Raw genomic sequence first — 11,825 nt, 5'->3', positions numbered from 1 at the left:
CTAAGCCGAGTCTGCAACCTACACCACAGCTCACGCCAATGCCAGATCCTTAACCCACTGAGTAAGGCCAGGGATCAAACCCACAACCACATGGTTCCTAGTCGAATTCGTTTCTGCTGCGCCACGATGGGAACTCCACCAACAGATTCTTTAATCCAAAGGGAACAGTTCAATTTTCTTCAAAGTACCCATCAACCCTCTTCAAATATGTTTATAGGCTAGATGTATTACTTGTTTACCCAAATAGTAGCATAAATATCTGTTTTTAGAAAGCTTTACCATAAGTCTTTCTATATGATTGGATTCTTAAGCAAGGCTATGATTAGGAAATAAATCGCTTTCCCCCTTGACTAGTTCTAATGAAGGCTTTCCTGCTTAACCATTGTGTGCTAACACTTCCTCCATTCATAGCATGTGCCCATCAAAAAGCGCTTTCTGTTTGCTGTGTGTCAGCTGTACTATTTATAACCTAGTTAACAATGCCAACTAGAGGCAGTAAAAGGTGTGTGTTTCATATGCAAATTCCCAGCAATAATTTCTACAATTACATGTAGTTGCTTGGTCTGTTATGTTCAATATCAGCCTTATAAAACTGAGTCTTGAAAGGAGAAAATAGTACTCATATTACATTTTTGTATTGCTTAAAGACTTTTACCGAATTAATTAGAAAAATAAAGAATCCAAAATGAAAGTAGCCCTAACTTATAATTGACATTTTCACATAGTGGGACTTTGATGACCTGTTAGAGTGGCTATTGAGAGGAAACTCACTGTGTGACATAGGCTCTTCTTTCTGTTTTGTGTCCAAATTTGCGTTTTTCCAAGCAGTCCTCTTTGCTTTGTCTTTGTTTTACCAGGTTGTGATTCCCCTGACTTGGCAACCATGAATAGAGAAAGAAGTAAGAAACCAAGGTAAATTCATATTTTCTTTTAACTGGCATTTATTAACTGTTACTATGTGCAAAGCCACAGTCTTGGACCCAAAGATGCCCAGAGATCATGTGTGTCTTTCCCCGCTATACCACGCGCTTCTTAGGATCAGCGTCTCTTTGAAGGCCGTGGAATATAACAAATTGAATAGGCAGATCTGGGTTCAGATACTAGCTTCTCCATTGAATGTTGATACTAGGCATATTCCCCAAGTTTTGTCTTGCTTTTTTGTAGAAATGGAGATGGTCACGCTTACTAGTAAAGTGGCTGCTGAGTACCCCAAAGTACTTATCACTGCAACTATTGCAGAGGTTGACCTTCCATAAATGCTGGTAAAGAAAATATGTTTTTGGAGTTCCCATCGTGGTTCAGTGGTTAGCGAATCCGACTAGGAACCATGAGGTTGCGGGTTCCATCCCTGGCCTTGCTCAGTGGGTTAAGGATCTGGCGTTGCCGTGAACTGTGGTGTAGGTTGCAGATGTGGCTCGGATCCTGCGTGGCTGTGGCTGTGGTGTAGGCCGGCGGCTACAGCTCCGATTAGACCCTTAGCCTGGGAACCTCCATGTGCCACAGGTGTGGCCCTAAAAAAAATAAAATAAAATACATAAAGTAGGTCTAGGAATTCCCTTGTGGTGCAACAGGTTAAAGGTCTGTTGTCGCTGCAGTGGCTCTGGTCACTGCTGTGGCACAGGTTCATTCCCTGGCCTGGGAACTTTCACATGCTGTGAACCTGGCCAAAAAAATAAAGTAGATCTAGAGAATTATTTTATATAGGACAATGTAAGGTGAGAAAAGGTCTAGAAAGGAGATGATAGAGCCCACCCAGGGGGTGTGTCTTTAAAAAGCAATATTTAAAAGGTCAAAGACAAGTGTAAAACTTACCATTTGGAAAGCTCTGGGGTTGAATGGGAACAGCATTCCTACAATGTGGTCTGTGAGCTACCTGCATCAAAATTGTCCTTAAGGTAGAATCGGGACTTTACCCAGACCTACTAAGCCAGAATCTCTAAAGAGGAGGCCCAGGAATCAATGTTTCTCATAAGTTTTCAAGTAATTTTCACACACACCAGCTTTAGATTCAGTGGGTATATGACAAATTTCTAAGGTTCCACTGACATCTAGTTCTTGATGTGGTGCAACAGACAAAAGCTTTGAAGTAAGACAGATTCCATTCAAACTGGAATGCTCACCAATTAAGCCAGCAAAAAAAAAAAAAAAAAAAAAAAAAAAAAAAGCAAACAAAAAACCCCTATCCACCTATCCAAATGAAAGCAGAAAGGGGAGAAAGACAAACACCAAATGATCTCACTTACATGTGGAATCTAAAAATAAACTGAATTCATAGATTCAGAGAATGGATTGGTGGCTACCAACAACAGGGAATAGGGGCAGGAGGGGAATGGGTGAAGGTAGTCAAAAGGAACAAACCTTTGGTTATAAAATAAGTCAGGATTTCCTGCTGCATCTCTGGTGTGCCAGGACACAGGTTCGATTGCCAACCCAGCCCTGTGGGTTAAGGATGCAGTATTGCTACAGCTGTAGCATAGGTCACAACTGCAGTTCGGATCTGATCCCTGGCCTGGGATCTCCATATGTCACTGGGTGACCAAAAAAGTGAATCATTCGGATGGAATGTATAGCACAGTAACCTGTAATTAATAACACTGTGTTGCATATTTGAAAGCTAAGAGAATAAATCCTAAAAATTCTCACCAGAAGGCGAAAAAAGCTTTGTAACTATGTATGGTGATGGACAGTGGTAATCATCTCTCAGTAAATACAAATATCTAATCATTACACTGCACACCTGAAATTAATGTTTTATTTGTTTTTTCTTTTCAGGGCCGCAGCAGCAGCATATGGAAATTCCCAGCAACAGCAACACCAGATACAAGCCACATCTGCAACCTACACCACGGCCCACTGCAACGCTGGATCTTTAACACACTGAGCAAGTCCAGGGATCAAAACCACATCCTCATGGATACTAGTCACATTCTTAACCCACTGAGCCACAAAAGGAACTCCTGAAACTAATGTTATATGTATTTGTACCTCAATTTAAAAGAAAAAAAGAGCAGAAAAGGGAAAAGAAGTATAAAATGTATAGTAAATAAAAAATATAGACTAAAATGACAGAAATATAGACTAAAAAGAGCAGAAAAGGGAAAAGAAGTATAAAATGTATAGTAAATAAAAAATATAGACTAAAATAAAAAATATAGACTAAAATGTATAGTAAATAAAAAATATAGACTAAAATGACAGAAAAAAAAGAGCAGAAAAGGGGAAAGAAGTATAAAATGTATAGTAAATAAAAAATATAGACTAAAATGACAGAAATTAGTATTTATATTAGAATGAATTATAATAAATATAAATTAAATTGACCAAATAAAAAACCAAAATCTCAGGTTCAATTAAAAAGCAATATCCAATAATAAGTTGTCTAAAAGAGAAACTTAAAAATACACAGAGGAGTTCCTATTGTGGTGCAGTGGAAGCAAATCCAACTAGGAAGCATGAGGTTTCAAGTTCCATCCCTGGCCTCACTCAGTGGGTAAGAATCTGGTATTGCCATGAGCTGTGGCGTAGGTCGTAGACATGGCTCAGATCTTATTTTGCTGTGGTTGTGGCATAGGCCGGCAGCTGTAGCTCTGATTTGAACCCCAGCCTGGGAACCTCCATATGCTGTGAGTACAGCCCTAAAAATAAAAAAAAAAGGGGGGGGCGGAAAGGGAAAGAATATCAATATATGATAATATAAAATATAAGGCAAAAAATATAATGGACGAATAAGAGTATTATATGCTGATAAAAGGAACAATACAGCAAGAAGATATAACCAGCAGAAACATATATGCACCTAACAATACAACCTCAAAATATACAAAGGAACAACTGAAAAAAAATTGCAGGGAGAAATGGGTAAATCAAGTCATTGTTAAAAGATTTTGACTACATCTTTCAGAAATTGATAGGCCAAGCGGATATGAAATACACATACTGAAATTTTGAATAGTACAATTAATAAGCTCAAGCTATGAATTATATATAAAGCTCAGCACCCAAGGAATGGTATAATAATAACTGTTAGATGAAACTATGTGAAAATGTCATTAGTCGAGAATTTTTTACCAATAGAAATGGTAGTTTCATATTATTCCTCCTAGATTGTTGCAAAGATTAAACCAGCTAACGCTTATAAAGCAATTAGTGCAATGTCTCAGTTCATCTTTTTTGGTCTTTAGTAAAAGAATACTTGACTCAATTATTGGTAATTGAGAGCCAAAGAATTCAGTCATGGGAAATGTGAGATTTTTTATAAGATTAACAAAAAATGGCCAATATAGAGCCAACTGGTGAGGAATTCTGGGAGTTTAGGTGCCCTTTTCTAAATTCATGCCAAACTCAACTGTGATTTGGTGCCACCTGGTGGTGGTGGTTGGCTCCAACCAAAATAACGTTGAGGACAATTCCGAGCCCAGAGACAGCAGGATATCATCCCTGATTCCAGAGATGTCCCAGTGACTTGGCCAGATTCAGAAATTCAGCTGGGAGGATACTAAGGGCGAGAGACTCACCCTTTACGTCCTCTCTGAAACAAGTTTCTGTGCCTGTCCTTCACCTTCATGACCTTGGCCTCCCCTTCCCCACCCTAGCAGAGAACTTTAATCCCCACTCTTGACCTTTAACCCAGCCCTGTTCTCAAAGAGGGGCTAGGCAGGGCATGGGAGCCAGTTGCCAATTCCGCATTATAGCTGAAATTATACTTTTCAATAAAACTTTAAAAAATGAAAAAAATAATATTTTTAATGAGTGCATTATCATGGAGTTTTACTGTGCTTTATCCAGAATCCCTTGAATGCTTACAACATAGAAACATAGATCCTTTGATTACTGTAAGCATTTCTGGTTGGCTATAAAAAGCCTTTATTAGGTTGAAACTAATTGAAATTCAAAAAGCAAAAAGGCAAGTCAGGCAAAGGAAAAATTCCAGAGTGCCTGTTGTGGCTCAGCAGGTTAAGAACCCACCTAGTATCTATGAGGACAAAGGTTCGATCCCTGGCCTCTCCCAGTGGGTTAAGGATCCAGTGTTGCTGTGAGCTGTGGCATAGCTTGCAGACTTGACTTGGACCTGGCGTTGATGTAGTTGTGGTGTAGGCCAGCAGCTGTAGCTCTGATTTGATCCCCCAGCCCAGGAACTGATAAAAATTCCATTCAGAGAATAGTAACCCTATTAGATGAATGCCATGAAAACTTTAAATTTATAACTGCCTTTTGTATATGATCTCTTGTTGCCCAGCAGGCTCAAGAAATTCCTAGTATGGTTATTTCTTTGTTAAATGTCTTGTTTTTTTGTTTGGTTTGGTTTGGTTTGGTCTTTTTGTCTTTTTAGGGCTGCACCTGCGGCATATGGAGGTTCCCAGGCTAGGGGTCTAATCAGAGCTGTTGCTGGCCTACACCACAGCCATAGCAATGCCAGATTGGAGCTGCGTCTGCGACCTACACCACAGCTCACTGCAACACCAGATCCTCAACCCACTGAGCGAGGCCAGGGATCAAACCCGCAACCTCACGGTTCCTAGTCGGATTTGTTTCTGCTGCGCCACGATGGGAACTCCCAGATGTCTTGATTTTTACAGGGGCAGGAAGCTTTTCCTTCCTTGCGTAAATGTGTCCCTGCTCCAGTGTTTCTAGTTGTTCCCCCTAAACACTCACACTGGGCTTCTTGGAAGCGGCCTGGAGATGCAAGACTACAGAGGGGCAGTGGTCACCTATTGGCTTCCTTTAGCTCTGTCCCCTTCAGCCATCCTGACACCCTCCTTCTTCTGCGTTACAGCTGGGTCACTGAAAAGGAGTCAAAGAAAGGCACCGGAGAGATGGGCAGGACTAGCATTTGGGGATCAGGGTCTTCTTGCTTTGAGGCTGCCTGAGGTCAGTTGTGTCTTTGATGAAATTGTCAAACATCAAGTCGAGTGTCGGATTTTGGAAGATTTGTGGCACAGATCAGTGAAGGCCTTCATCTGCCCACCACTTACTGCTCTGATCTTACCTGTTCCTTCTGGCCACTCTCTAGCTTCAAGACTCTCTGTGTTTTACTCGGAAAGGCCATGTAAAGGTTTCCAAATCTGACCTGCAGTTCCCTGCCTCAGCTGCCGCCTGCAGTTTTCCCCACTTAGAATGCCCTTCACTAGCCTTTGCAGGTCACAATCCCACTCAGCCATCCTGTAGGCTCCTAGGACAGCCCCTTCTCCACAGAAGCTTCCTGATCTGTCCCTGCTCCTCACTCAGCCCCACCCTAGGCCTCTCCTCTAATCCTGCCCATCTGCTTTATATCACAGTTTTCAGGGTTCAAGATTGATTCCTGGGGTAGAATGACATCTCTGTAAGGACAGGGACCTTGCTTCTCCGTTTCTTAATTCCCTAAAGAACTCAAAGCTTTGCAGTCATAGGTGTTCAATAAATATTTGTTTAATTTTGAAAGCTTTTGTCACATTAAACCAGTCAGGCCATCTTCCAAAGAGGTCTCACCTCCTCTGCCAACAGCATGGGTGCTCAGCCCTATATTTAGGCACTAAATGCTCTCCTCCACCTCTCTCTATAGCTGATAGGAGCCAAATTCTGTCACTGCAAAAATTCTCTGGGAATGTAGGCATTGGGAAAACACATCCACTTACTCCAGCCTAGACCAGAGATCCCTTTGGCACTGAAATGATTTGCTTTCTTTCCTAATGTCAAGGCTGAATAAATGCAGTTTCCACAAGTACAAAGTTTACTTTACTGAAGGCTAGGATTGCATCAAGCATCTCCCAAAGCATTTGCATGGCTGCAGAATCTGTACCTTTTGTGTGTCTTAATTTTTTAATATTTAAAGGTTATTAAATCATTGTGTATCAACTTGGGTGTAGTGTGTTTTATTATAGACACTTTAGTATCTCTAGAAGGAAAATTTAGGAAATACCAAATGTTTGAGTCTTAGAGAACCACACGAGTACCATGTTTGTCCCAAAACTTACAAGTTTCTCCTTGCCACCATAGATATGCCATTGATTTCTGTTGATTACTAACAGTTTCCTTTTTATCTTATTTATTTATTTTTCCTTTTCAGCCACCCCCATGGCATATAGAAGTTCCCGGCCAGGGATCAAATCCGAGCCAGAGCTGTGACCCTCACCACAGCTGCAGCCACACCAGATCCTTAACCCACACCGGGCAGGGAATGGAACCGGCTCCTCCACAGAGACAAGCCAAATCATTAACCCACTGTACCACAGTGGGAACTCCAACACTTACCTTTTTAAAAATGTTTTTAACATCATTGAAAGACAGTAACCCAAAACATCTCTAATTTCTAGTTGTGAAATATTCAGAGGGAAGAAGCAGATAGTGGGGATTATTGGAGTCCTCTGGTACCTTTTCCCTCAAATTCAGATGCTCACGTTCCAAAGGGCAATTATTCCTCCTTGCTCCATGCTGATTATATAGGTCAGGAGGGTAAGAAGTTCATTTATTTGAAGGATTTCCATCTGGTGTATTTTCTGATATTCTTGCCCTGTTCCTGACCACTCAAATCAGTATCACGGTGGGACCAGCATCTCTCCCCACCACAAAGAAAAGGAGGAAACAAAGGCAATTTGAGTCTGAACTTTCTGCTCCCCAATTTGTCATCTTCTCAGAGCACAAGGGTTATATTGCTTTAGTCCTTTAAACCAATAATGGCTCCATAACATTATTCCTTTAAACCAATGATGGCTCAATAATAACTAGTACTGTGTTTACTATTAACTCAATGGGTAAACCTTCAAGGTATTACATATTTTTTCAAAAACCTTATTAGGGAATCCTGAAACTGCCCACAGCAGAATCAAGAAAACGAGGGACTGTACTAATAAAGGTAAATGTTACATAGTACTATATTATTAAGAAGATGCTGTATTAGCAGTTCCCATCGTGGCACAGTGGTTAACCAATCTGACTAGGAACCATGAGGTTTCGGGTTTGATCCCTGGCCTTGCTCAGTGGGTTAAGGATCTGGCGTTGCCGTGAGCTGTGGTGTAGGTTGCAGAAGCGGCTCGGATCCTGAGTGGCTGTGGCTCTGACGTAGGCCGGCGGCTACAGCTCTGATTAGAACCCTAGCCTGGGAACCTCCATATGCCGCGGGAAGCGGCCCTAGAAAAGGAAAGAAAAAAAAAGAAGAAGAAGATGCTGTACTAGATGCATATATTTTACTGTGAAAAATGGAATCTCTGATTAATTGGCTGAATTGGGATTTCCTTCCGAAAAGATGTCCCTGGTGTTTCCTTCCCTAGAGTCCACAGCATAAAGAAACTCTGGAATTGTTTTATAGATAACCTCAGATCAAACATGTGCAGTAAGTATGTGTGGCAAGGTAATATCTTTGAAATATTATATATTTTCTCCTGGCATTTCCTTCTTTCCCTTCCCTGTCTCCAAGCAGATATTCCCATCTGGGTTTATTATCTTGGTGAAGGGATGAGATAGAGTGGAAAGCAGAAATCACCCTGAAGCTTTTGCTTCGAAAAGCTTAAGCCCCAGCAGGGAGAAGATTTGCGCCATGGGCAGAAGTGAGAGGATCGTGGACAGGCTGGTGGCGACAGACAGAGCTGCTGCTGCCCTGTGGGCTTTCTAGAGCCAGCTGGGAGGCTGGCCTTCCCCGGAGAAGCTGGAGTTGTGGGCTATGACCACAGCCAGAGGCCTGGGGGCTACATCTGACTTTGCCCATGAATTTCAGTTATGCAGCCTTACAAATCTAAACATTTTCACCTAAAAATCTGGGTTGGGGCTTCTCTTGAATAATTGGCAGGCTTGGCCACACTGTGTTCAGTCTTTTATGCACCAAAGCTGCCGGCCTTAGATAAGGAAGGAGGGCTCTAGTTTGCCAGAGTCCCTTCCCGTCCTGCCTCATCCCTTCACTGAAGCCCGCGGTGAGTTGCCACTCATCGTTGACACTTGCACTTGCAATTCTCCAGGCGATAGAGCCTAGTTCCCTCTCCCCCAGATTTTTCCATAAATGCAGAAACAAAAGCCAGACTGAGGATGGCTTATGTTGAAAGAAACAGGAGAGCTAGCACATTTCTTTGTAGAGCTGAAGAAACTCTTCTGTGTCTACTAGGCAAACCGATTGCTTCACTCACGACCTTCCCCGCCCGCTCCCTGTGGCATTTGCATCACGTACCCGTTCCAGGCAGCCTTGCAAAGAGATAAGCATGTCCCTGGTTGGGCATGGCAGAGCCACTGCCTGCAGGGCATGGGGAGCAGAATGATGGATGGCTCAGCAAGAGCCCATGTGGCAGATGCCTGGAGGGCAGAGGCCCCTGGAAGTCTCTGGTGGGGGTGGGGGGGACTCCAAAAGGATGGGGCTCAAGATAGAAAGTGATGATAAAAGTCGTTATTTCAGAAGTTCCCATCGTGATGCAGTGGAAATGAACCTGACTAGGAACCATGAGGTTGCGGGTTCAATCCCCGGCCTCACTCAGTGGGTTAAAGATCCAGCGTTGCCATGAGCTGTGGTGTAGGTCACAGATGCAGCATGGATCCACCGTTGCTATAGCTGTGGTGTAGGCTGGCGGCTGTAGCTCTGATTGGACCCCTAGCCTGGAAACCTCTATATGCTGTGGGTGCGGCCCTAAAAAGCAAAAAAAAAAAAAAAAAAAAAAAAAACAAAGTCATATATCATATACTCGAATGCATGGACTGAGATTTGCATGCAGTACCTTTACTTTCTTGCTGGCTCGGCTGTTTAGCTCAGGGCTCTGGTGACACCAATGTACACAAGAGACAGAGACCAGCAGGGCCTGTCGTGGAGAAAAGATTCACTGTCTTTCCTTGTGAGAGAGGTAAGGAAAATGGCCATGAGAATTGTGGTTTGGGGACCATCACAAGTTTTAGAATTAGATGGTGCTATCTTGTTTTCTTTCTGAGCGGAGTTGGAATTGAAAATGGTGTCTTCCGGACAGCATTCTGGCTGATCACGTGAACTTTTGTGCTTTTGCTGTTAAACTAGAAATGTGTTTTTCAAAGCCCTGACTGTTAGGTGCCTGGGCTAGTTATTTCAACAGTTTGCTCACCTCATTTATAACCAATAAAAATAACAGTTATCCTTTATTGAGCTAACCTTATGGCGGCCACTCCATGGTGCTAAACCTCATTGCCAACCTCTTTTATAACCACCCTATAGGGTGTGGCTGCCCCACGCTATGCAAAAGGAAATGGAAGCTAAATGCTTAAGCAGCTTCCCAAATCTCACACTTAGTACGTGTGGGAGCCTGAATTCAAATGCAGGTCAGTCTAACTTCTTCTTCTTTTTTTTTTTTTTTTTTCAGCATTTTGCCTTTTCTAGGGCCGCTCCTGCAGCATATGGAGGTTCCCAAGCTAGGGGTCTAATCATAGCTGCAGCCACCAGCCTACGCCAGAGCCACAGCCACGCGGGATCCGAGCGGAGTCTGTGACCTACACCACAGCTCATGGCAACGCCGGATCCTTAACACACTGAGCAAGGCCAGGGATTGAACCGGCCTCAGGGTTGCTAGTCAGATTTGTTTCCGTTGCACCACGACGGGAACTCCAGTCTAACTTCTTAAGCCCTGTGCACTGCAGCCGGCAAGTGCAACAGCATTTATCACCACCTGCTGCCTGCAGGACAGCAATAGGGCTGGAAGGATGGAAGTAAGAATGCAAAGGGCCAAGTCCCCAAGGAGCAGTAAAATTAAATTAGGCACATTCTTTTTTTTTTTTTTTTTTTTTTTTTGCTTTTCAGCGTGGCATATGGAGGTTCCCAGGCTAGGAGTCAAATCAGAGCTACAGCTACCAGCCTACACCATAGCCACAGCAACATCAGATCTGAGCCGCGTCTGTGATGTATACCGCCGATCACGGCAATGCCGGATCCTGAACCCACTGAGCGAGGCCAGGGATGGAACCCACAACCTCTTGTTTCCTATGTAGATTCATTCCCATGTGCCACGATGGGGACTCCAAATTAGGCACATTCTTTAGAAAGAAAAATGAAGGCAGATTCCAGTGGCGACTGAGATTTTTGCAGTAATCTTTGGAGTGGTGCCATAGGGAGGCAGCCACCTTGTCAGCAGAGCATTCTCTCTGGGATCCAGGGCTTCTGTGATGTTAGGAGGGAGTCCTGGTGAGCTTACAATTCTTCCCCCCACCCCCACCATTACGAATTGGATTGTGTCCCCAAGATGATGTTGAAGTCCTTACCTCCACAGCCTGTGAAGTGGGGTCCCTTTGGAAACAGGGTCTTTGCAGGTGATCAAGTTAAGATGAGGTCATTAGACTGAGCCCTCATGCAGTGTGACTGGTGTCCTTATAAAAAGGAGAAATTTAGACACAGATATGAACAGAAGGAAGAGGATGTGCAGACACAGGGAGAATGTCACCTCTGAGCCAAGGAACACAGGAAGCCACCAGAAGTTAATAGGCGAGAGGCCTAGAATGAGCCTCCCTCCCAGCCCTCAGACAGAGAACCAAGTCAGCCAACATCTTGATTTTTCTTTTTTCTTTTTTTTGTCTTTTTAGGGCCGCTCCCATGGCATATGGAGGTTCCTAGGCTAGGGTTTGAATCGGAGCTATAGCTGCCAGCCTACACCACAGCCACAGCAACGCGAGACCCAGGCCACATCCACGACCTACACCACAGCTCACGGCCATGCTGGATCCTTAACCCACTGAGCGAGGCCAGGGATCGAACCTCATGGTTGTTAGTCCGAATCGTTTCCACTGAGCCAGGGCAGGAACTCGACATCTTGATTTCTGACTTCTAGCCTCTAGAACCCTGAGACAATAAAAGTCTGATGTTCTAAGCCATCCGGTTTGTGGTACTTTGTGATGGCAGCCCTAGGAAAGAAATATACGAC

General features: G+C 43.4%; 1 protein-coding gene across 3 annotated transcripts in view; it reads left to right on the top strand.

The window, feature by feature from the left end:
• PDSS2 (decaprenyl diphosphate synthase subunit 2) overlaps nt 1-11,825 on the top strand; it is a 288,051-nt gene that overhangs the window by 268,621 nt on the left and 7,605 nt on the right. For 2 of the 3 annotated variants that reach the window (XR_002336490.2, XM_021065297.2), the window contains 2 exons: nt 858-912; nt 5,774-6,831. Coding sequence is in view for 2 of the 3 variants with exons in the window: in XM_021065297.2 (XP_020920956.1) it covers nt 858-887 (30 nt within the window). In the remaining variant the exon portion in view is untranslated. Of the gene's footprint in view, nt 1-857; nt 913-5,773; nt 6,832-11,825 lie in introns of those variants that run through there. The other variant, XM_084976744.1, reaches the window with a different exon arrangement.

The sequence above is a fragment of the Sus scrofa genome, chromosome 1, assembly GCF_054392235.1.
Source record: "Sus scrofa isolate SSC_HxYL_T2T_F1_AM1 chromosome 1, Sscrofa_HxYL_maternal_Yorkshire_Landrace_v2.0, whole genome shotgun sequence".
Lineage (NCBI taxonomy): Eukaryota > Metazoa > Chordata > Mammalia > Artiodactyla > Suidae > Sus > Sus scrofa.
The sequence above is the reverse complement of the archived record's forward strand: the minus strand, read 5'-3'. Positions and strand labels throughout refer to the sequence as shown.